The 25,782-nt window shown below is 39.5% G+C and overlaps 2 protein-coding genes across 2 annotated transcripts; one reads left to right on the top strand and one right to left on the bottom strand.

Annotated features, from left to right (window-relative positions):
- The first annotated feature begins 3,552 nt into the window (after positions 1–3,552).
- cdkn2a/b (cyclin-dependent kinase inhibitor 2A/B (p15, inhibits CDK4)) lies at positions 3,553–6,017 on the top strand. Its single transcript, XM_033623548.2, has 2 exons — positions 3,553–3,922; positions 5,025–6,017. The coding sequence occupies exons 1-2, from the start codon at positions 3,785–3,787 to the stop codon at positions 5,286–5,288; spliced, it is 402 nt and encodes a 133-aa protein (XP_033479439.1). The 5' UTR covers positions 3,553–3,784; the 3' UTR covers positions 5,289–6,017.
- Positions 6,018–7,205: 1,188 nt separating this feature from the next.
- On the bottom strand, positions 7,206–24,978 carry mtap (methylthioadenosine phosphorylase). Its single transcript, XM_033624182.2, has 8 exons — positions 24,821–24,978; positions 22,307–22,393; positions 22,123–22,181; positions 21,731–21,898; positions 16,620–16,722; positions 15,582–15,821; positions 9,518–9,640; positions 7,206–8,381 (listed from the first exon to the last, which is right to left on the bottom strand). Exons 1-8 carry the CDS (start codon positions 24,842–24,844, stop codon positions 8,328–8,330), a joined length of 858 nt encoding a protein of 285 aa, XP_033480073.1. The 5' UTR covers positions 24,845–24,978; the 3' UTR covers positions 7,206–8,327.
- Between the last annotated feature and the right edge of the window lie 804 nt (positions 24,979–25,782).

Here is a 25,782-nt window from a genome sequence, read left to right as displayed (position 1 = left end):
GACTGGGTAGGCCTGTGATTGATCAGGCTAGATTTAGGCCTATCTACTACATGACCCCTGGGGGGCTCCTCCTAATACGTAATGTTTTAGTGCCTTATAAGCTTTCAGACTCGTGGGTGTATTACTCATACTGTCTTCCTGTGCTATATGTAATTGTCAGAACCTGGAAAAAAAAAACACACACACACACATCCATGTCAACGTTTTGTTTCAGTTTTGCTTTATGTTTATTTTTTTTTTTGTTTGTTTTTTTCATGTTGTCCCTGAGCCCCCACACTTTAGGACCACTCCTCCTGCTTGGGATCTTCACCACTTTTGCTCCTGGTGTCATACTACTTTCTTGATGTGTAAAATCTTCTACTCTTGGTCAGTCTGCATTTTGATGACTCATAGAATAAACTCATTTAGCCTCGTTTGATCTCATTCTAATACATGTTTAACGCAACATAAAACTGACGTCAGAGAAGATCCTGGTACAGCATGTACGCATGGACGCAGCCATACCAAACACTTAAAGAAACAGGATGATGATTCAACCTTGTTAAGTATATTTTACACGGCACATAGAGTCTCATCGTATAACTTTAAAACACCCTGGAGCCTCAGTCAAGGACTCTGAGGCCTTCCAAAATACCAAACCATGACAATGGATAAATTATACATTCATACAGTAACTATTATACATGATGACGCCACTTTCATATTTAATAATTTCCCATGACACTTGTCATTTTGCACTGAAAGTAAAAAGGCTCATTAAGAAGCATATTAATCCCCTTACAGTTATCTATCACATGCCATAAAGTCCATTTCGTAGCTGGGGGGCTTTTGATCAGATCATATGATCTAAGTGGTGCAAGGTAGTTACAACGGGCCCCCAATGCACAGTATTATGACGGGCACTTAGGCACACTAGTTACATGCTTTGCTCCTAAACTCACTACTTTATAATCTTATCGTCGCATGATCACATGACCCAGAAATCATCATCACATATACGTACAGGACAAAAACACAGAAATAGGGACTTATTTGTTTCATTTCACAGTTTTTGTACCTTTTTTATAATTTATGTAGAGTAAGCATATATTTTATAACATTTTTTTAGATTGCTACCGGCTATTTTACAAAAAAACAACCATTATTCCATCTATGACAACACTCAGTCTGTCCATCCTCACCTGACACAACACACATTTAATTTACTGACTAATTGTAGTCCACATTCCTGGCAGAGGCCGAGCACGGCGTGTTTGCGTGGCTGTTTCTCCTCCATTGTGAGGGTGTGATTATTGGAAATTATTCAAAAGGAAACTCCTAATGAACAGCAGTGGTTTAGCAGGTTAAACAACAGGGAATTATGACATTACAGTTTCACTATGACCTGTTAACAGGTTCAATTATTACAACACACAATTACTACTTCTGTTCCTATACTTCTTCGACATTAACATATATAACAACAACTGTCTGACACACAATAGCTGCTGTCTGTGCCATCGTGGAGACGGACAGGCATTCCAATCGTTTTCTAAATGGCCTCTATTGAGATGATGCATTTTGTCCACGAGCCTGTTGACACAAATCAGCTGTCATAAACGGCACCCTGCTCAAAATCTATTTTAGTCTGCTCAGCAAAAAGTGACCCAGTTTTTGTTTTTGTTTTTTTTGTTGGTTTCAGTTTGTCACAGATGGCCTTTAAACAGTTGCTGTCATATTTTTTGTCATTTGTTTTTTATATTTAAGGTATGAAATGGCAGACACAGAGTCTGGATGACTAATGGAGCAAACATCCAGCTGCCCCAGCGCCCAAAAATTCCAGTGGCGCCAGGTTTTATATGTGTAAACTTGTTTTTAACTCATTTAAATGAATATGTGTTTGTGAATATGCACCACTAAACCACAGCTGCATGAGGGCCGTAAGATGAGACCTGCTGTATGGCACAATCCTTGTATACAGCAGTGGCCTAGGTAGAAAAAGACATTTGTGCAGGCCTGTGCCTTTGTTTTCATCCCATCCATCCATCCATTTTCATCCGCTTATCCGGGCCGGGTCGTGGGGCAGCAGGCCAAGCAAAGCACCCCAGACATCCCTCTCCCCGGCAACACTTTCCAGCTCCTCCTGGGGGACCCCAAGGCGTTCCCAGGCCAGACGAGATACATAATCCCTCCAGCATGTTCTGGGTCTGCCCCAGGGCCTCCTACGAGTGGGATGCGAAGGAGCAGCGGCTCTACTCCGAGCTCCTTACCCTATCTCTAAGGCTGAGCCCAGCCACCCTACAGAGGAAACTCATTTCCACCGCTTGTATCCACAATCCCATGCTTTTGGTCACTACCCAGAATTCATGACCATCGGTGAGGGTTGGGATGTAGATGGACGTGTAAATTGAAAACTTTGCTTTCTGGCTCAGCTCCCTTTTCACCACGACGGACCGGCACAGTGCCCGCATCACTGCAGAAGCCACACCGACCCACCGACAATTAATTTGATACAATCCTATCTATAAGATAAGTTAAGATAAGATAAAATAAACTTTATTGATCCCACACTTGGGAAATTCACATCACAGCAGCTCAAAGCACAGACAGAAAATGGAGGGTGGCAATGTATACTTAGATTAAAAAAAAAAAAGATTGAAAAATAGAAAATATGTATACAGTATATGTATATAAATATATGTACATATGTTTCTGGATTAGAAATAGATGAAAAATATATATAAAAAAAGTAAGGCAGTAAAGTGACTATAGGTCTATACTATAGGTCTATAAGTCTCCATCTACATCAGTGGCAAGATAGGTATCTGTACAGGTATCCATCCATCTGTTAGTCTATCACTGATATTCAGTGGTTGGACCATTAGATGTAGCTACACAGATTGAGTAACCTATCAAAGGATCAACCCTGTGTAACCACATAAAAAGTCCATGCTACAATTCAGCCCGTGTTAGGCTGTGCCCTGTGCCCCCCTAGTTGGAGGGCCCCACTGCAACTGCCCTGCCTGCACCGGCTATGTTTACACCCCTGCATGATCTTCATCAGCTGATGGGAGTGTGCCAGCTGCCATCTAACTGTAGGTACTCAGATTTCTAGTTCTTCTAAGCACTTTAAGATTTTTTTGTTAATGTTGGATTCAAGTTTAGTGAGAAAAAAATATTGAAATATTTAGTCCCATGGCAACTCATGGCACGATCAGAAGCTCCAGAAGTGTCATTTAATGGACATCAGGTGAGATAGTCAACTTGTGTTTTACAGGATCAAGATGAAATTTGAAGATCTGCAGCACCCAGAGTGCGCAGCTGCGTTTTTAAATCAAACACTGAACCGCCAAATACGAGTTTGATTTTGTTGAGAGCTGTAGGAGGAGTCGGTTTCCATCATCTCACAGCAGCAGCAACAGCGAGGAGGAGGAGCAGAAAAGAAATGTGCTGCCTCTGCTGTCAAAAGCAGCCGAAACGGCGCATGCGCACGATCGTGCTGCAGCACAGACATTCAATGACGTCACCCATTCAAAACACCAAACAAGCCCAGACACACACCGACTGATCGCTGGACAGGCGATGCACGGTTTACTCAGCAGACCCACGCAACCTGTGGACTGGACACGCTGACAAGCCGCGGACGGCTGAAGAGCGACCTCCAGACATCAACACCGAGTCGTGATTATTCCACACGCGCTCTCCGGCGTGTTTTTAAAGCCGTATTTTTGTTCCTCAAACAGCCATCATCGGACTACCTGTCAAAACGACTGAGTGACATATTCACGGACGTGATCGCTGCAGAATGTTGGAGGAGATAGTGCCCACGGTGGATGATTTGACAACAGCCGCAGCGCGGGGAGACAGTAACCGTGTGGACACTCTCCTGTGGGCAGGAGTTGATCCTAACGGGTGCAACGTTTTTGGAAGAACCGCTCTGCAGGTCAGTCACCAGATGCGCTTTGACGGCTTATTAAGGCATCATTTTCGCACTAAAACATCATAAACCTCTTGGGGAGACATTTTCAACCAGGCTATGGGCAAGATATTTTTCTTTATTCACCTCAAAATGACGCGCAGTCGCCATTCTTTGTAGTAATCAAACTTCGGCTCACTTTTATTGAGAAAAAAACATTCCAGTTTCTTCCTAATGCAATTTCTCATCAAGATAAATACAACTATAAGTGTATATGTTGCCTTAGACAGCAGATTGTTGCTACTTTGTTGTCTATTACGTATTTTGGCACGGCACTGCTTTTACGCACGCCAAAAAACAAGCCTGTAGTTGCAAAAGCAGAGCATATTGTTATTATAATAAACCCCCCACTTCTTAATAACTCACTCACCTATTCCCACAAAAATAAGTCTCATCTACGTGGGTTAGGGCCCTCTATAATATAGGTTATCACAATAACAAATGAGCTGAATTAACACCATATAACACCTGCTACTGATAACCAGAATTACCAAGAAAATTAGAAATATTGTCGTCTATTTAGGCTATTTTTTTTTTTTTAAAAAAAAGTCTGGCGCCATTGTGTCATAATTTGCAGCAACCGAGATTACAGTGAGCGAAAACACAACTCTCCTTTCGTCTCACGTGAGGTTATGGATTATAATTTCTCTTTAAGATAAAAGAAAACGAAACTAAATGAGCTCTTAAAGGCTGCTCAGGTTTTTTATTGTGTTGTTTAGGTGCGTTAAAGTGGCTCATCATTCTCCTATTTCCACTTAGAATTATGACTTCAGATAAATTAAATTTTAGCCCATGTGGGAAAATATGTCATATAGTCTAATATCTCCAGCGTCAGTTAACAGAGTTCTTAATTGTAATATAATATGCCAAATATATGTTCAAATCTAAAAAAAAAAAAAAATGTGTGTAATAATCGAATAGTCTTTTAGGGGCAGTGTGGTTTTATTAAATTGCAGGTCAAACTCCACACTCTGCTCCTTGTGCTCTTCTAGTAAATATATAAATGATTGATTTGTAAATGGTTTTATAGGCATTATCAAACCTAATTAGCCTCTATATCCTTATGAAGGTGATGATGATGGGCAGCACGACGGTGGCTCGGTCGTTACTCAGGGCAGGAGCTGATCCCAACTTGAAGGACATCAGCACAGGGGCCACGCCGCTGCACGACGCGGCCAGGACGGGCTTTTTGGACACTGTGAAGGCGCTGGTGGAGCACGGGGCTGACATCCAGGCCAGGGACAATGCGGACCGGCGGCCTATCGATTTGGCCACAGAGAATGAACACTCATCTACAGCTGATTATCTGACGTCTCTGGAAAACCCTCAGTGATGCTTGGTCTGATAGACTCGGGGCTCAGAGAGTCGGGGCCTGAGGAGGCCTCCAATATGACTTATTACACAGAGGCGGATTTGCTGTAAATATTTTCTATTTATTTGTCTGTTTCTTTGCTAAAATAGTTGCATTATTTTATTTTTAACGAAATCGGCTTTATCACGCAGGGTCGCTGTTCTGAAAGAGCACAATATTGTTATAAAGATATAAAGCCAGGCTGGTCGGGATATTATGTTTACAGACACATACACACAATTTGTTGCTGGTTTATCTTCCGTTTTGTAAATAGATTATTCCCAATAAGCCTCTAAGGAGTCCCCATCTGTGCAGTGTACAGTTTTACTTTAATATGTCTAAAGTAAATTGTTTTTTAAAAATATTATTATTGTCGCTCCTCGTCGTAAAAGTGGTGGGATTACTGTATTTTAAATATCTTTTAATTTTAAGTATTTAACCAAATAGCAGAAAAGCCATTTCAAAATGTTTTTGCACATTGAATATTAGTGTCTCACCGTCGATGCACTATTCTGTATGCGTTATCTTTATCCTCCCCTTCCTGTTTGTGCAAATTATATTCACAACTCGCATATTATGCACTTTAATAATATGGAAAATGTAAATAAACTTTTAAAGTATGAAGCAGATTGGAAGTATTATGATTATGCTTCACATATTGTCTTAAGGTGGGTTTGTGAAAGGTACCAGAAAATAAAATGATTTTAAAACCTATAAAGCCATTATTATTATTATTATTATTAGTATTAGTATTAGTATTAGTATTTGACGTTGCATTTGAGTTCAGCTGGGAGTTTTCCATTGTCTCCATAACTATTCACAGGCCAAACGAGCAATATGTCACTGCAGGACGAACATTTTTACAAGTTAGCCGACTTCCCCTTTGCCTCTGCTAAACTGGTTTTTAAGAATATTGACACAGTCACATCACACACATTGCGCATGTAAATACTGATCATGTTATAATCTCCGGCCTCAGGTGACTGCACAGTTAAACACGCCATCCAGAACAATAATGTTGCAATCATTTATTTATTTAAGTGAAAAGTTTGAGGCGATGTTTTCAGCTCACATGGACATATTTTAAATATAGGATATATGTGACAGAATCTGGTTGACTTGCACCAATTAAGTAGATTTTTGTGCACATTAATGATGCGTAAAAGTAGGTTATAGTTGAATTAATACTGTGTAAAAAGACCATATATATATATATATATATATATATATATATATGGTCTTTATATATATCTTTATATATATATATATATATATATATATATATATATATATATCTTATATATATATCTTTATATATATTCTGGATACACAAACATGACGCATAAGCTCTGCATCGTTTTGGAGAGTTAATCAGCCTAGTTCTGTTCAAGCCCGGCGGTTTTAATGGCTTTATGCAACCAAAGTGAGGTTTGGCAACACAGAAAAATCCCCTAAACTACGAAGGGCTTAACACACTGTTGTTGTTGTTGTTGAAACATGTACCTATGGGTCCAGTATGCAGGAATTAAAATGGTAAACTGACTTTGTTTCAACAGTAAATTCAGTCCATCACATGTCAATCAGGAAGCTGATTTAAGATTTAAATTATCAAATGAGATTATTGAAAAAAAAATGCTTTAAAACCAGAAATTCAAATCTGAACTCTAAATTCCTTAAGATATAAATGCACCATGGCAGCCCCAGGATACTGTCTGTGCTAATCCTGAGGTGAGATCTTTTTATAATTCTTTCACTAGCCTCAAGAGTATCCCTCCCTGCATTTCAGGGCATAGTGCAAGCATGTGACTAAAAAATAAACCCCTGCTTCAAAACTGCAGATTGTAAGACATATTTTACTCAGGTCAAGTTGCTTTGATATTTAAATTATTTTCTTACAACTTTATCTTCAAATCTCCACTTTTTATTGAGGTCATTTATGCAGCAGGAGCCATTCATATTGTTCAGACGAGGCAACAAAGAGGAAATACGAGGTACCAGATATTTTTAGATATGTGTACTGTGATGCACATATCAGGTGCAGCAAATGCAGAGAAGGGAGAAGACAAACATGCTTTTGATTGCTGATGATTTTTACAGTATATCAAAGATTTTAAGTGTGTAAAAAAACTGTCAGTGTCAGTAAATAGTTTGGTCAGTTCCTCAAAAGGACTCTTTATACTGTCAGTTAGCTGATTTATTGACAACTGGGAAACAGTTTGCATGTACAGTACAGATCCTGGACTATATATAAACTGGATGTTGTTGGGTTTTAATTCATGAAACATTTAAAACAGTTACTTACACACACACAGAGAGAGAGAGAGAGAGAGAGAGAGAGAGAGAGAGAGAGAGAGAGAGAGAGAGAGAGAGAGAGAGAGAAAGCATTTCTGAAAATATAAAGATACAAACATTTCCGGTATTTATAACAAGACACAATCTTGCTGAAGTGTATCCAGGCATTTTAAAGATTATACTCGAGTACATCTGATACATTCGAGACATGTATTATTCATGTGTTATATTAGTCGTACCTAAGGCTGTAATAAAGTATTCATGTGCTAAACTTTCAAAGCATTTTTATTGTATCCTGCATCGACAGCAATAAAGACACACACGGTTTACAGGCATATATACATTTATATATATAAACTTTACATGTTTACAGACCACAAAAAATATAAATCCACAAAAAATAATATCCAGTATAATCTTTAGAAGACTTAAAATCTTTGTTGGTCTTTTGACATGTGTTGTACCTAAACGTGTGGTCGGACTGACGGAGACGTGACAGTAACTGTGTGTTCCAGAGAAAAAGAGTGACCTGTGGTGAGGATGACGGGGGCGTAATGTGTGTGTTCTGAGTCAGGAAGAGGAACACTGAAACTCCAGCTGAAGACACAGCACATGCATTATGTATGTGAGGCACTTTTCTTGTGATTCACTGATGACAAATCCACAGGCAGAGAGTTCTGTTGTCCGTGGCGGCGGTGCGGGTGGTGTCTGGGATCCTTTTGTGCTTCATTATTTTCTGCACGCTTCGTGTTTTGGTAACATGACTGAGGATTGTGCCATCGACTGTAACAGAAGGAAGAAAGTCATTACTATGTTTAGATCAGGTGAAAACCGTCTAGCATTTGTTTCAGAGTAGACAGATTTAATTTTGATGTGCAGCTATCATTACCAAAATTCAAATGAACAAAGAAGAGGAAGCTTTGATGCATCACTTTTCCAGAGTAATCATGTACTGTGTGAATACGCTGTTAGTCATGTAGTTTTCTGAAGTGCAATTAATACAGTACACATTTGTTATATATGTGCACCGTTTCACACTTTTTGATTTTTTTAACACTTTATTTTGATAGTCCACCTACAGATAATTTACAAAATATCCGTAACATTTTAACAGCTTCTTAGTCAGCCATTTTGATTTTTTTTCTGTACACATTTAACAGATTTTCTAGAGCTTTCAGCCCACAGTAGAGTGCCAGATGGCCCGCTGACCAATTATTAAAATCACAATGAAAATAAAATGATTCACATTGGGATATTTTTGTAGTTCAAATGGAAATAAGGCGCCTGAGTGCGTAAAAAGGCATCAAAATGGAGCTTTTTTTATTTATAATAACTTAAGAAATACAAGTGCAAGGGGAGGACTACACCCCAAATTCTAGAATATATGTGACAATTCATAAACATGCCTATTGTCACATCTACTTTAAGATAGACATCTACAGACAAAACAAAACTATTGAATCTCATATAATAAGCTGTTGAAATGTTACAAATAAGTCTATAAATTATCTGTGGGAAGACTATCCAGATAAAGTGTTCCCAATATCTCTATAACCACATATATTGAGTTAAGACTATAGTATGTGTTACATATTGTCATGCTTCATGTTAAACCAGCAGCACAGCACAATGACAGTGTCTGAGTCAGCTGCAGATGGAGGTATAATTGCTCACTTATGGCACTCGGACCTCAAGGTAATGATAACCTTCGTGAACAGGCAGTGGTTTGAGAGGGGTAGGGCTCCAGAAGGTTTGATCACTCTTCAGAAACAGTTGAAGAGTTGGCTCGGTGAGACAGACCACAATATAAATGAGATCTAAGTTCAAGATAGTGAGGGGAAAGGTAAACAGACCCTCTTTCACAACCTCCCCGAGACTTAGTGAATGGAAATGAATCATCATAAAGGTTGACAACTTACTTTCAAGGCCTTTATTGTCTGAGCCCAGTCCATCTGACTAATCTGAGGTATCGCAGTCAGCAGGATACTGCTGGCTTTGTTGGCGTTCTCCTTCATCGTCTTCAGCACGTTGTCAACACAGACCTAGGACACGAGAAGAAGGAAACAGCCGACGTTTGATACGAGTCACTTAGAGAAATGCAAATTTCACTTCCTTAAAGTGTCACAGTCATTTTGTATTTCCCTAAAAATGTACAGTGACGATACAATGAATGTTTCCACTGTGAATAACAGTGTGGAATCAAACAAATCTGTGTTTAACGGAAAATGAGCTGTAGTCTACTGTTGCTCCACACACACACACACACACACACACACACACACACACACACACTTGCAAGGGTGTAACAATACATGCATTTGTATTGAATCATTCAGTGCAAGGCTTCCAGTTCAGTACGCATTACAACCCGAATGATTCACCGAACTAATCCTATTACATTTGGAAAATAAAATATACAGCCTATAAAGTAAACAAGGATGCGCACATGTTGTAACAGCCAACGTGCTGTCTGCCCCTCCCACCCCCCAAACCACAACATTCTTCTCCTGTGGGCAGGATACATCAGTGGGAATACTTCAAACATGTCAGGTCATTTAAGATGACTTCATCCGGTGTGTCAATCGGTGGGACTATAGACGAAAACAAGGAGCTACATAAGCACAACATGCTAACATTATCGCTGCAGCATTTAGGCAGCCATTCAGAATTGATTCAGACAGAGCAAAAGATATCACTGTGGGGATCAGTACATTAGTAGTTGCAGATATGACGCCCATATCTGTAGACGAAAACAGGCTTTAAGTATATGCTTAATGTAATTGAGCCCATTCCTGCTTTGTTCAAAAAAAAAAAACAAAATCCCTAATTACAAATGTTTTTAGACAAGGACATTTCTCTGGCATCTCAGAAAGAGAATTGTTTCTTTTGTTTGCATTTGTTTTTACTACAATACTACATTTTATAGTTTTCATTTTATAAAAGGAGCTGGTTTTGTTTTATATGCTGCTAAGAAGAGCCCTACGCGATGGGTCACTCAGGTCAAGCTCCATCTTTGTTCAAAGTGAATAAAAGATCATACTTTATCATGTTAGTGTTGAAGCCATTTCTAGCAAGTCCTAGTTTCCTATTATTTTTTGAGTCACTCAAATGCCACCTGGCCTGGCATCTCCTGAACCTTTAGGTGTGCTGATGTGTGTGGAGCATGGAGAGACGCCACAGGGTTACAGTGTTGTTTGATGAAGTCGTTTAATACCTCAGAGATTTGAACTTTGTTTTTTGGAAAGGCCTGTTTATTTGGGGAATGTTTGTGTGGGGATTTTGTTTTTCATTTCTGAACATGACAGTCAAGACAGTCAGTTAGCATCATCTTGCAACTCTCCATACATCCCGCAAATCAGCCAACTCTAAACCAACCGAGGTACCTGGCTCATCAAACAGTGAGTAAAATTAAAACCAAAGACAGTGAGTTTATTATATCTCCGGTTATCTGGGCATCTGTGGGGAGCTATTTCTGAACTTACTTGGAAGCCGCAATAGTTAGGTTTATAAATTAGAAATTTTAAAAAACAAGAAAATTTCTCTGGCATTTCTACTGTGTCGAAAATGTACCATACCGTGACACAAGTTGTATCAAATGAATCACCATGAATTTTGCAAACTGTTACAACACTGATTTTCTTTTAAATTATGGCCTGGGCCTACTTTGTATTTCAATTCAAGAACAAAGCACAGAAATCAAGGCTTCAGCTCTGACGTGGACGGCAAGTTAAGCTGGTGAAAGTGAAATTTAGCTTTATCTGGAGTTTATTCAGATCACAAGAGGACCTGCTAAATAACATTCAATACAAGAAACACTTCATCAGTGCAGATGTGAAGACCCATGTTTTGTTCTCCTGGCAGCCAGCTGTACTCCGATGACTCACTATGTTGTACTGATGCAACTGACTCTTGAGCCACTTCACCTATCATGTCTATGACACTGGCAAACATCACGTTGTGCAACATCACTACGAGAAAAGAGGAAATAAAAATCCTACGGATACTAAGTTATCTGCTCTAATCACATAAAGAAGCTGAGGCGTCAGTCACACAGTCAAGGTAACATATTAAGAATATCTGCATGAAGTAATGTGATAATAAACATTACTCAGCCACACGCACAGTGTACAATACAGTAAGTTACAACTTTATTTCCGTCCTGCCCTCATTATCTCCTGTAACCTTAATTAACCCTTCCCTTGAGTGCTTTGTTTTCATGTCACATTCAATGACTAGGTTCGTGTTTTTGTGGTGTTTGCCAGGATGAAGACAGTGAAGCTGATGACTCAGTGTGACTCAACCTCCTCTGGCAGGGCTTCCACCGGAGGCTGGCAGGCAAGCAGACTGGGGGGGGTGGTGGTGTTTGGAGGGGGAGGCCAGGAGGTAGTATGAGGCTAGGAGGGAGCGGAGGGAGGGAGGGAGGAGGGAGGGGGGGGCGGAAGGATGTGGCGAGCGTTCTGCAACAGGAGGGGGAAGAGGTCAGCTGCAGGAACTCGGAAGTGGAGTTGTGAGTTTGGCTGGATCCGTGACAAATAAGCCAAAACTCCCCCACACGCAGTATATCAACTGCACTATCCACAGTGTCTGACACAGAGAAGGTCACTCGGAAGCCATAAGAAGCCACAGACACTCTCACATCCTAACCGAGCACAGATGGTGAAAACCTACGCTGAGAACCCATGGTACTAATAAAATTAAAGGCAATCTGGTCTAGAGACATTTATCTGAACAAGCAAAACGGTATTATTTATTTACACTTTTCTGCAAATCACCTCCAAGAGGAAGGCAGAAAAGTTAAACTTCGGACAGAACTGCCCTACATGTCACAGCTATAACCAAAATAGTTCATTTTGCTATTCAATTTTTGTGTTAAACATCCTGAAAAGGCATATGCTTCTTTTGTTTCTAATGAAAGTAATTCTCAACGTGCGAGACACTGAATGTGTCCCCAAATAATGTGTGACTCTTTATATAATCGATCTGATAAAACACCAACATGCTCTGCGGCAAAAACAGAGGAGACCTCATGCACCCAAATGTTGTGTTTCCTGCTATGAAACGACACTGATCACTGCGGTTTACAGTAAACAAGGTCCTTTTGTTAAAAGCACGGCCCAGAAAGTCTTCCGGTCACAAAGAGCGAGGGGAAAAACAAGCCCTGGATCACTGCTGGTATCAAAGCACCAATGGTCCTTTATGCAAGTAAAGTAAATAATAAAAACAATCCATATTTATATTCAAAAACGATTATAAATTATCATTGATTATTTTTGTTTGTTTGTTTTCAGAAAAATAAAAACCGACACATTACGTGGTGGTGGGTGGAAATGTGTTAAAATTACGTGCTGGAAACACAAAAACAATGCCAACAGAAAAAAAAACTGGTTTGGAGAACCACAAAACACTTGGTTAAGTTTTGGGAAAGATTTTGGTTTTGGTTAAAATTAATTACGCACAGGATGTAAATAACATACTTTGCAAAGTTACAAATTGTGCCTACGTAAATTACTTTGTGTTGTTACCAAAAGTCTGTAAAGTCACATAACTACTAGGGTTGTCAAAAGTATCGATACTCTGAAAAGTATCGATACTCAAATGCTGTATCCGGATACAATACTAATTTACAAAAGTATCGATACTAACAGTGCACGCCACCTCAGCGCCTGTCGGGTGCGCGCGACGGGTCCGACGGACACGTGCTGTGCAGGCAGTGTCTGGCAGGCACAGAGCCATCGCTGTATCCGGCTTGTTGTCGTCGCTGTGCATGCATGCACACATTTCTGTTGCTGTAATATGGCCAGCGCGGCTGCAGGAGGATCAGAGCAGCCAGTTTTGGTCAAAAATGATAAAGGAAAAAGCGCTCTTTGGAAATATTTAGTGAAGTGAACACAGCACGCTGCAGACGGCAGGTACAGCCCCTCCCCTCACTAGCAGCTGAGCAGCTGGTGTCGCCAGCATCAAACTAAAATATAACTTCTAACGTTAATGTACGAGCTAAGCAGAAAACTTTATTATCAGTCATGCCCGTCTGTAACATTAATAGACAATGTTAGTTTAACAGGACAACACAATTATGTGTGTCTGAAAAGTTATGTCAACTGTAAAGTCACAGATTGAAGCTGAAAAAACGTTTGGTTTCTCCCGTAACACCTGGTTCTCTGATCACATAGTGAGGTAGAAACAGGAGCATCCTGAGCCTAAACTATCAACTCTATTTGATCAGCAATGAAAATATGGTGCCAATTCACCAGAAGCACAGAAAATAAACAGGGCTATAGATAAATACATTTGTATGGACAGATCTTGTTTCTGGTTGTTATTTATTTGGGGGGGATTTTTTGTTGTTATCATTGATGTTACTGTTCTGATCTTTATATAAAAAATGACATGCCTCTTAATTTTTTGCTGCTGTATCGAAAATGGTATCGAGTATTGAATATTTTCCTGGGTATTGATATCGAGTTTGAAATTTTACTATCGTGACAACCCTAATAACTACGCTGACTTTTTTTTTATTTCAAATGGGACATGAACAACGTGTCCTGGTTCAAAGTCCATGTTTGTTTGACCAATTTCCCAGTCCTCCAACCCGCCCTACGCTGACTTTTTTCGCTCTTTATACCTAATTTGTGTGTCCACCACGACAAAAGAACCTCACTGACTTTGCATTGGCATTGTTTTCATGTTGCCAGCACATAAAAAAACAAAGTTCGTGCCCAACACGACGTAATGCGTTTTGTCCATTTCCTGTATTTCTATGAGACACGGGCTAAAAGTTGAGTCCTGCAACTTTCAGACTAGTATCACTTTTAACAGACAGTTTGTCTGGCTCTCCGTTATGAGGATGTGGGTCGCAATCACATTTTTATCTCAGAGCTAATGTGGGTGGATTGGACACAATCGTGCAGTAACTGTTTTATTGCACACTTTGGCACAAGTGGTTCACACCTTTGCTTTTTAATGGCACAGCACAAATTTCTTAGTCCAAGGAAATGATTTTGCAGAGCCTGTGGTTACATGTCATACCCTCAGGGGTTTCCTACGTTGGGAATCACTGGTCTAAAGTGACCTGGCCAATGCTGTTCAAAGAGTTTGGTGAATCAGCTGATTAGACGGAATTGGGTTAAAATGTAGGGGGAAATGCCAAAGGGAATTTGTAAGCAGTAGAGGAATTAATAGGGTGAAATCAGGCAAGACATGGTCATACAGCGTAAAAAACTAAGATCAGAATGAACAGAGATAAATCTAAATTTAGGATACTATGGCCTAGACAAGAAAAAGTCAAGCGAATATGCCCTTGAGTGTGCTCATTTATTAGTGTCATAAACCGTCAGATGAAATTAAGTATTAAATTAAGTAAAATGGGTAGGTCAAGCATCCACTGTAGCTCCAGGACACCAGTACTAAGATGTGGTTATCCTTGGCAGGAGAAGACAGTGGAGAAGGCTATGACAAGTTTTCTTTTTTCCAAGAACCTCCACCAAGAAGGGAATGCCAGTTGTTGTTCGTCATGATACAGAGGAGGCATGATAGCATGCTGTCCTATGAGCTAGTTTAGCAACTTTGCTGGTAAGCTAGCAATGAGCATAGATGGATCTGGGTCAGGTGTCAGTCACCATGATGGTTTACACAGTAGATAAATAATAAAATGCTATATTAAGCCAATGTTATTCACCTGCTGGTACACTGACAGCTTTTATCCAGACGTTCTCCAGTGAAGGTAAGGTTAATGCTAAAAGATACCAACCTGGTAACGTTGGTAACTAAATAAATCTAAGGCCAATAAAAGCAAATAACACTTAATAAATATGCCACTGCTGCCTGCACACACAAAGAAACAATAGGAAGGAAGCGATGTTGCCCAATGTGCACCGACTGTGCATCCCACTTTCCCGACACTGACTCACACAAGGCTCAAACAAGGACAGAGGAGACATCAAAGTAATAAAAACGGCTGTTAGAGACCTCCAGCCTGCCACTCACCGCCTCCTCATGCTCCTTCCAACAGTCGTAGTCTGTTGCCATGGCGATGCTGGCATAGCACAAGCCGGCCTCCTTGGCGAGGACCACCTCTGGCACAGTGGTCATGTTGATGACGTCAGCGCCCCACTGGCGGAACATCAGGCTCTCGGCCCGCGAGGAGAAGCGGGGGCCCTCGATGCTCAACATGGTCCCTCGCACATGGCACTTGACCCCAAGGCTCCGCGCCACCTCCACCAGAACCTGCACCGGGACACGGAGTTAATAGTTGTCAGCATTAAGTCAGTGGGAGAAGAGGTGAGAACTGTTGACATGGTTTTAATAGCTGTTCATCTCATTCTCTAAACTGTAGTGTTGAAGGAGTAAAACACAGTGTACTGTGCTGTGGGGTATGATACTGTTTTAGACTATTGAAGATCAGCAGATATTTATTTTTATAGCAAAGACTGCCCTCATCACAAGATGTTTTTGTGCATCTACTAGTTTTTGTGACTAAATTTTTCAATATAAACCTACAGGGAATTGCAGGACAACAGCAATCTCACTGCTTTGCCTTTGCTCCTGTGAGATTTTGCTAACTCAAGAGACAGAACTCCCTAAATCTTTAAGTCTAATCAAAGTTTACAATCTGTAGTTACATCCTAAATATGAGATTTGAGCATAAGAGAGATCTCATAGTACTTTCATGTATCTAGATATTATTGATTAAGTGATTCAGCTGTCAGCAAATTTTAGCCTCAACCCTGCAGCTCATGTGCACTTTTTCCATGTCACTACTATTTTCACACTTCTGGTCTATTTTGGTCGGGCCAACGTACATCATTGTAAAAGAATATATTTTGACATGATATAATGCTATGTAAATGCAATATTAATGCACAATATAAAAAACAGCTTAAAAAGGAAAATGTTAAGAACAGAAACAATACTAAAAAGTTAAATAAAAGTTCAATTTTAGAGTCATTTTGTAAAACAAGGGTACCAAAGCTGAGATAGTACAGGAAGTGAAATCTGTAAATGTAAAGGTCTTTAGGGACTCGCCTCTCTGGTTCTGTTGCAGAAAGGCTCAGCCATGGGGATGTGACACACTCCTGGGGGGCTGGTGGGCTGCCCATCATACAGCGTTTGAGCTCTCTTGGTAGTCCTGGCACAAAGAAGCAAACAGGAAGTAGAGACAGTTAGTGTCAGGCAGCACAGGCAAATTCCAGATGTTGTTTTTAGGTTAAATTGTTCCAAATAAACCGAAACCATATAAAATAATACCTTAGTTTTTGTTTTGCTACATGCTTTATGTTAAAGTAGAGATGAATAATGAACAATTAATTGTTTTTTTTAACCATTTAAATTCATTTATGTCAGATTGGCAAATGTTTAAAAGAAACCTGAGCAAATACTGTAAGTTTAGCTATGACCAAGTGGACAAAACAATTCTTAGAAACCTAGTCAACATAAACATTAATGGTATGGAGAACCAAGCCACAAAGTAAAGGTTATTTTGGGTCACAATGATAATAGAAATAACAAGTTGCCATTTTATAATCCTCTAAAGGAGCCACTGTTTTAGAAACACCACATATCCATACTAATTTGAGCTACGTTACTTCATCAGCTATAGAAAATAACATTGATGATACACTGGGTGAAACCATATTCATGGAGGATTGCTGTGGTCATTTCATCCCACACAACTAAATTCCATGACTTTTCCAGGTTTTCCATGACAGTGGGAACCCTTGACAAGTTTATCAAAGTGGTTAAATAGCCTCTATCATTTAAGAAAAACCTCACCAATCTTTACACTGTCTGTTCCTACACAGACAATTCTTTCCGACAGGGAAATAAACTGAAAGTGAAACGGTCTTCAAAAATATTTAGCCTTGCTGAACGCAGGAGTTGCCGAGCTACCGCTGCCTCAATTGAGTTTGTTTGTAATATGGTCTGGCTTTGTTGTTTTAGAGGGTGAGTTCATTTTCACTAAACAGTCTTGCTGTAGTTACACACGGCTCCCTGTGACTTCAGTTCATCAAGAATTCTTTCCATTTCTGGATTCTTTGTCCACCACAGGCATGCAGGAAAAACATTTTCTTTGCTAATTCAAGGTAACACAGGGTGAGTAATTGATACACAAATGATCATTTGCGGGGGTGAGGTATTCCTTTAAACTATTCACTGTGTCATGAAGAGTCCTTTTACATCTATCCAGGACAATAAAAGCATTAACAGAAAGAAGCAGAAGCCTGGTCTCCCGCACCACGCCAACAACGGTCGTCTAATTTCCAGCTCTGCTGAGTCAGTGGGGTTCCACCAGGCACAGTGCCAGCCTGCCTCCCTTCAGCTCTTTATTGAGCCGGGTCATGAGTATACAAGAGACTGACTCACTTAGCCCAGTGACCTGAGAACACCAGGGATTTTCTGTCACCCTGTATCCCCTCCGCTTGTTTTGCGAGCACTGAATTCTAATTAAGTGTGCGGTTATTTCAGGGTATATGGATCATTATGTAATGGGGTGATAATGGGATAACTAGATTCCTCAGTAGTGCTGATTCATTGCTGCTTTTCTTCTATTTTTCCCATGGATTGCCTATGCACACCGCAATTATCTCAGACATCCAAAATATGAACGTCTGTGTCGACGGTAATCTTTTAAGTTGATGCCCAACCCTATCTCTTAGTCATAGCTCTGGCATTGGAAGACTAAAGTCGTTGCTTAAATAGATCGAGCCAGCTGCAGCTCCACCCTGCTGGAAATTCAATAACAGTAGTGTGTGGGGATAAACTGCGAGTGGAGTACAATGCCTGGTTATGTTATGGAAATCAAGTTATCTGGGGCTGGCATTTCATTTGCAGTGTCATGTCAGGATCGTTGTTGCAAAGAATGGCTCCCACAGCCTTTAATTATCAAAGATTTAAATCATTCCTAAAATGCAAAAAGAGCTAGTATTGACTAAGCATTGGATGTAAATACTGCAACACCATCCCATAAGTCACAGCAGTATGCAGATTTTATTACCAATTATATAAAGCCTACTACTCTTTGACATGACAAACAGATCGGCATAAAAATCTAAACTGGATTTAAAGGGTCAAACCTCAGTGCAAAAAGCATTTAAGGTCCATAGGAGACATAAATGCTTATAACCGAACACATTCAGCATCCTGTGGCGACCAAGTAGCCAACAAAAAAAACTAAGCACTGCTGACATCACAATTGTGGAATCAATAAAGTAAGGCCTTCACAAACACGCGGTCACATGCTGCAGGACAAGTCTGAACAAGTCCCAACAAGCAACTTCCTCATTTTCGATAAACAGATCTCGTCTGTGCTTGATGCTGGTAGTCGAGTGCTTCACTAACACGGCCAAGCAAAGCCACAGGCAGCGTGATGCAGTTGTATGCAAGTGTGCAAGGGGGGAAACACTGACACGGCTGTGGGGAGGCAGTTTAACTACTAATCACAGTTCAACCAGCTGTATGGCGACTCATCGGTGACATAAGCCACGCTGCTGAAACAGCACCTCTCACTGCACATGTTGAGTTATTTAATGGAATTAAGCTGACAGAGGCTCTCACACGCCCACAGGGTCATGCTATACGTATATGCCGCCTGGAGGTCGGACACTGCTGAGAGAGTATGCTTTCCCATGTCAGTTAAACAGGAAAATGTCTCAGGTTTGCCACCAAGTGAGTTTGACTTCCTAGTGATCAAAACCCACAAATTCAAGTTTTTTTTGCGACTTAAGCCTTCCACAAAATAAATATGTGTATTCTTTACAGATCTAAATAAACGGGAATCAGTCAGCCTAGTTCATATGTGGTCAGCTTGCACCAAAATCAGTATCAAAACCACAACAGCACAGTCAGTTAATACCAACCCAAACTCTTAATATCACAGGAAGTAAAGTCAACTCCAAAACGAGGGAGGGAAAGTACATCTTCATGTGAACCAGAGCTCTCCATGACAGCGACTAAAACATGATAGTGGGTATTACCTGAGTAGAGTGAGTGAATGACAACTGAAGGCTGAAATTCTCACAACTCAGAGAAAGTGATACACCAAATGAAACACGACACAGACAGGAAGGAGCCCTGTTTACAAAAATGTCACTGTTAAATATCGTGTTGCCGTCAACTGTTTCCACGGGAGGAACGTCGCACTAACAGCTGCAGTTTCTAATTCTCACTGAAGCCCTGAGCAAACTATGACACCGTGACAATTCTTCCCACTTAACACTGTAGTGAACAAATATTGGCTTTGACGAATGTGTCAGACGTGGTGAGTCAGGTCCTTCCTCCCTTTGCTCACTCAGCGATCTGGACACTTTTGTCACACAGTAACATGAATCATTCCACTGAGATGTGTGGGAAGATGCCTGAACTTGCTGTATGAGACAGTACAGCGTAAGAAGCAATAACAACCACCTTGGACAGAAGGTCAAACTATTTAGAGAAACACATTAAGGCTGTTAATAAAATCTTAACTGATGGGGTTTTGCTCGTAAAATATTAAACAATGTAGCCATTTTATTCATGTAAACTTCATAACTGTAATGCTTTCCAGATATCAAAAAGGGTGAGTCCATTTACACACACAGTTACACACTTATCTAAGGGTGTGTAATGTCATAGAATATGGTATGACATGAATGCCGTGTTAAAAAGAATAAGGCTGTTGTGTGAGAATGTCAAATGTATGATTTAATGGTCTTTTAAAACATACATAAAGAAGCGTGATTGGACAGTATAAAGTGGTACTAAGCTCCTTAATGCATTTCAGAAATTGGAAAAAATGTGTACTTTCGTCAACAGGAAGAGACAAATAATATTTTTGACCGCATCTGAATTGTGCCTTGAATTACACATATGGTGTTTGTCAATTTAAAAGACAATTTTGCAAGTCAAAAAAGCCACAGTTTGTCTTAAAACTGTTGAAGTATGATACAGTGAAAATCAGTAATTAGAATGACTACACAAGTCGAGCAGGTGACGTCACACCTTCCTCTACTGCTGAAGCTATGATGGCTGTGTGTTTTGTACCGGGATGTAGTTCAATGAGTAACGGGTCTTACTCATTCTTTCGCTTCCAAGCTGATAAAAGATTTGCTTGATAAAATGCACCAGGTTATATTTTTGCAGGGACCATAGCTAACTTACCTTACTAGCTAGCTAACTAGCATAGGTGACGTATATTGTGTGAGACAAGGACGTGGTTTTTACATAAAATTTAACAGTACTACTACCATAAACTGCAACTTTCTTGGCTTGAAAAATTATGTTTTAAAAAACAAACATGTAATCCATTGCACAATCCAAACAGGATGAAAAAAAAATTGTTTCTCGCCATTGACCATGGGGGACACCTGAGGGGAGCAGGTTCTGAGGTATAGCAAGGACAGATGGATTCTCTGCACTAATGTGCATATTCAAATCACACAGGTGGTATTCTTCACACACCAGGGAAAGTAAAATTACCGCTTTGTGGTGATATGACTCGCCAACCCGTCAAGTTACAGTTTACATCCCTGTCTGTCCACGCACATATGTAGCCATGATAGTAGACAGTGCTTGAGGGTCACAGTGAAGCTGACCTTTGACTGTTTGGATTTATCATTTTATCCTAATTTTGTCATAATTGGCGTATGAATTCTTGAGGTATAGCCAATAACTTGTTTTGTGAGGTCACAGTGACCTTTGATCACTGAAATCTAATCATCATCCTTGAGTCCAAGTGGACGTTTGTGCCAAATTCGAAGGAATTCTATCAAGACCGTCTTGAGATATCGCATTCACAAGAATGGGACAGATGGACACCCTGAAAACATAACGCCTCTGACCACAACTGTTGCCTGCCTGAAGGTAAAAAAAGCTACCTGCATGCTTTTTGTAAATGCAGTTGTTTACTTTTTGTAGCCTGTGTGTTGACGTCTTGCAACAACTTAGTGTTATCTCTTTGTACCACTTAACTTTCCCTCACTATGATGACCAGCTTTTCGCCACAGAAGGAAACAAAACTCAGGATAAACAGTCAGCTAAACACATTTTTCTCATTTTAAAAACAGAGGACAATTATTTTAAAAATAATTGCTGAGAGTACGTGGAAAGAAGAAACAAATATCTCAACCATAACTTGCTGTTGTGGTCACAACGCCGCTCACCTGTCAATGAACTGATCGATGATGACAATGTCTCCTGGCTGAATCTCCTCCCGCAGTGAGCCACAGGCCGTGGTGACCAACAGATGTGTGCAGCCCTCTTCTTTCAGTGCCCAGATGTTGGCCTGGTAGTTCACATTGGACGGCATAATGGTGTGTTGTCTCCCATGCCTGAAAGGACGGGGAAAAGCAGCATTCAATATACACATTATTTATTTTTTATTGACTTTTAGGGTGAAGGTCAGAAACATGAGAATATACAGTGTGCCTGGCACTTCGTTGTTAGATGGCGTGAAATATTAAAGAGATGCAGTATAAATAAATATCCACTAGATGGTGCTGATAGATAACTAATCTCAATGACTCACATTTCAAAGTAAAACACCATTTCTTACCTTGCAAGAAGCACACACTCCACATTCTTTATCTTCCCCAGGATCAGAGCATCGGAGGGCTGTTGAAAAGGAGCAGAGTAACCAAATTACATGCAAATACACTACTGTAAGGAAACGTTTACAGTGGCAAAATAGGCCAGGATGCCAGCAGACCTTATTGATTACACTGCTGTACACAACTAACCTTTCCGTATGGTGTGTCGACGTAACGCTCGGTCCTTCCCTCCAAGATATCTGGATCATCAAGTCCTGAACCACCAATGATTCCAATCTAAACAAAAATGGGAAAGTCATTAACACACTCATATATATCACAATCAATATCCGATCAAAACACTTCCATGTGTATTTATTCAGTCTATCCCAGCTGACATTGATTGGGTGAGAGGCGGGGTACACCCTGGACAGGTTGCCACACTATCACAGGGCTGACACATAGAGACAGACAACCATTCACACTCACATTCACACCTACGGCCAATTTAGTCACCAATTAACCTGCGTGTCTGTGGACTGTGGGAGGAAGCCGGAGTACCCAGAGAAAACCCAAACTGACACGGGGAGAACATGCAAACTCCGCACAGAAGGTTTTAAATACAGTAATGGGGAATTAGGGCATGGATAAATGCAGAAAATAAAAAACAAAAAACAAAACAAAACAAAAAAAACCATGGTGCTTAAAACTATTTAAAGACGCCAATGACAAGACTACATGCAGTTATTTGCCCCTCAGGGGAAACGCTGTAGGTGTCTGCACATATTTACAGTACTGTTTATATTCAGTTAACACTATTGCCCCAAAGGTGAGTGTATTTACTCGTGTACTTAACCTCTACTCTTATCTTAGAAGATTTTAGAGGCTGTATTTTTTTTACTCCACTATATTTACTTGACAGCTGTATTAGCTACTAGTACTTTGCAGACTGATATATAAGATATGATATAGCAGATTCTACAATATGATGCATAGTCACTGATAATTGTTCAAATTGGTTCCAGCCCGAACCAGCGACAGCATTGCTGCTAACATATTAATCAATGCATGATAATTATGCTGCACTATTACAACATAGAGTTACTGTTGTTGTAGTAATACTTGTAATTCCTTTCAGCTTTCAGCTAGGGTTGGGAATCACCAGAGGAGCCCTGATACGATATCACGATACTTGAGTCACGATACAATATTACTGCAATTTCAAATATGTTGTGATATGCTGAGTATAGCAGCCACATCTGCTTATTTGTCTGCCTCACGGTTATGTCAGGTCTCCATGGGTGGCAGTGTAGGGATTCTTTATAAGCACAGGTGTAGGTGGTCAGGCAAGGCATGACTCACTCCTTTTGTTTTCCAGCAGTATCACATCATAAGTTTTTCTTATTGCATTAATCAAGTCATGTTTTTGTTGTAACCTTTCGACTATTAAATGGGAACATCACCCGAACTTGAGCAACAGTCTGGACAGTTGTTTTGTTATCAAGAGCATGTCAAAAACAGTCTCCCACACCCATGCAGAGTGACTACAGGAGGGCAGGATAGTCACTATACGAGTATTGTGATAAAATATATTGCAATATTGCGATTTATGACCAGTTTTGAACTATAAATTAAGTCCCTAAACGAAAGCTGTCGACATCTGGGGTTTTTTTAATGCAGCAAAAATGTATCTAATGGACTGAAAAAGCTATTGATTATATTATTCTCTGAGACTACCTAAAGTTTAATATGTATTTGTCATATTCATAATTGATTTAACTTTAAAAATGATACTTGGCAACTTTTATTTCAGGTAAGAATGGTTAAGAAAGTATTCAGATTCTTTACTTATGTAAAAGTACTAGTACCACACTTTAAAAATATTCTGTTACCTTTGCATTGAGTATGCAAGTAATATCAGTAAAATATAGGTATTAAAAGTAAAAGTACTCAATGCAGAAAATGGTCTCTGTGACTGTTACACTATTATATATTAAATCACTGGATTATTATCACTGATGCATTGATGTAAAGCAGGATTTTATTGCAGATGTAGATGTTTGAGGTGGAGCTATTTATTTGTACTACTTTGTATGAGAGTGCAACTGATGACATTTTTTATTATTGTTGTTAGCTATACTTGTATATCCTGCTGTGTTTAAGAGCACATCATATCTGTACAGTAAACAGTAACTACATCTGTCAAATGATTGTAGTGAAATAAAAAAGGTACATCTCCATCTGTCATGTGTCCATCAAATGTAGTGGAGCAGGAGTAACGTACAAAATAAGATGAACAGAAAAGACAGTAAAAGTACCTCATATTAGTACTTAAGCAAGATACTTGAGTAAAAGTACTCAGTTACTCTCCCCACAGTTAAAGTACCTGCAGACAGCTGTCACACTCACATTAACTGTAACGTTAACTACCTGAGATGCTTCACCTATATAAGCTAACTATGTTAACAGTACCACAGCTAGCATGTTAGCTTGTGTTACTATGGCCGTTAACTTTAGAGAGTGGAGGCTACAGCTTTGCTAACTAACACAGTCCGATGCTAACAGCTAGTTAAGAGCTTTTCCCGCACTTACAGGTCTGTCACAGCAGCACATCTGGCATGTTACCTAGCCACATGCAGTTAGTGATTGCTCTCTGTCTGTGCTCAAACACACCATGTTCACACAGTAACACTTTATATGTGAGGTCAAATTTTAGGTTCTTACCTTAATGGGAGCTGTGGAAGCCATGTCGACTCTGTTCTTGACTGTAAAAGTGAAGATTTGTGAAGAAGTTGGGAGGAAGACCTTTTATAGCCACACAAACGTTAACTTCCGTCAGTTCAACGGACTACAGCCCCTTCCTGTTTGCTCGCTTTCAAAATAAAGGCATGGCAATAAACAAACATGTTAAATTACATAGCCTTGGGCTGTTTATCTGGTCTACCGACATTACCCTCTGACCGTTATTCAAAGCAACTATTTATTCACCTTTCTATTTATCTTACAACAAGCCGTTGGTTACAATTCATTTGACTACAAGTTTTTTTTTTCTTTTTTAAAGAAATTCAACTTTATTGGACACATTCATAACAGAGTAGGTATATCCCATATTTTCCTAAAAGAAATTGTTTACTATATTTTTTTGCTTAATAAAAATTGTTAAGTTTTAAATTTTTATTTCATTTATTTTTTTCCCAAAATTTATTAAGAAAACTGGGAATGTTCCTACTCCATGTTATGCATGTGTCCAATAAATTTGAATTTATTAAGTGCAACACTTGAGTAAAAGCACTTAGTTAAAAAATGAGTAATATATATAGATATTTCATGGTATGAAAATAATGTAAAAATGAAGGTGATTGCTCAACAGAAAACTGAGATGTGGTTAAAAGATAACAAAACCAAAAACCAACAGAGTTTCTGCTCAACAAATAAAGTAAAACTGAAATATTTAAATAATATAACAGTTTTTGCCCATTTATATTTTTAGATAAATTGTTTACTATATTTATATATATATTATTTTCTTAATAAAAAATGTGTTGTTTTTTAAGAAAATTTGGAATATTCCTACTCCATGCTGTGAATGTGTCCAGTAAAGTTGAATTTATGAAGTGCAATACTTAAGTAAAAAAAAAAAGAGTAATATATGTGTATATATATATATATATATATATGTGTGTGTC

The sequence above is a fragment of the Epinephelus lanceolatus genome, chromosome 3, assembly GCF_041903045.1.
Source record: "Epinephelus lanceolatus isolate andai-2023 chromosome 3, ASM4190304v1, whole genome shotgun sequence".
Lineage (NCBI taxonomy): Eukaryota > Metazoa > Chordata > Actinopteri > Perciformes > Serranidae > Epinephelus > Epinephelus lanceolatus.
The sequence above is the reverse complement of the archived record's forward strand: the minus strand, read 5'-3'. Positions and strand labels throughout refer to the sequence as shown.

What these genes read in the sequence shown, in the direction of transcription:
- mtap (XM_033624182.2), bottom strand. Translation starts at nt 24,844, where the DNA reads ATGGCTTCCACAGCTCCCATTAAG. An exon ending in TCTGCAACAGAACCAGAGAG is followed by an intron (nt 15,822 to 16,619) that starts GCGAGTCCCTAA and finishes GTCCCGGTGCAG; the next exon opens with GTTCTGGTGGAGGTGGCGCG. An exon ending in GGAAGGAGCATGAGGAGGCG is followed by an intron (nt 9,641 to 15,581) that starts GTGAGTGGCAGG and finishes CTCGTGTCCTAG; the next exon opens with GTCTGTGTTGACAACGTGCT.
- cdkn2a/b (XM_033623548.2), top strand. Translation starts at nt 3,785, where the DNA reads ATGTTGGAGGAGATAGTGCCCACGGTGGATGATTTGACAACAGCCGCA. An exon ending in TTGGAAGAACCGCTCTGCAG is followed by an intron (nt 3,923 to 5,024) that starts GTCAGTCACCAG and finishes ATCCTTATGAAG; the next exon opens with GTGATGATGATGGGCAGCAC.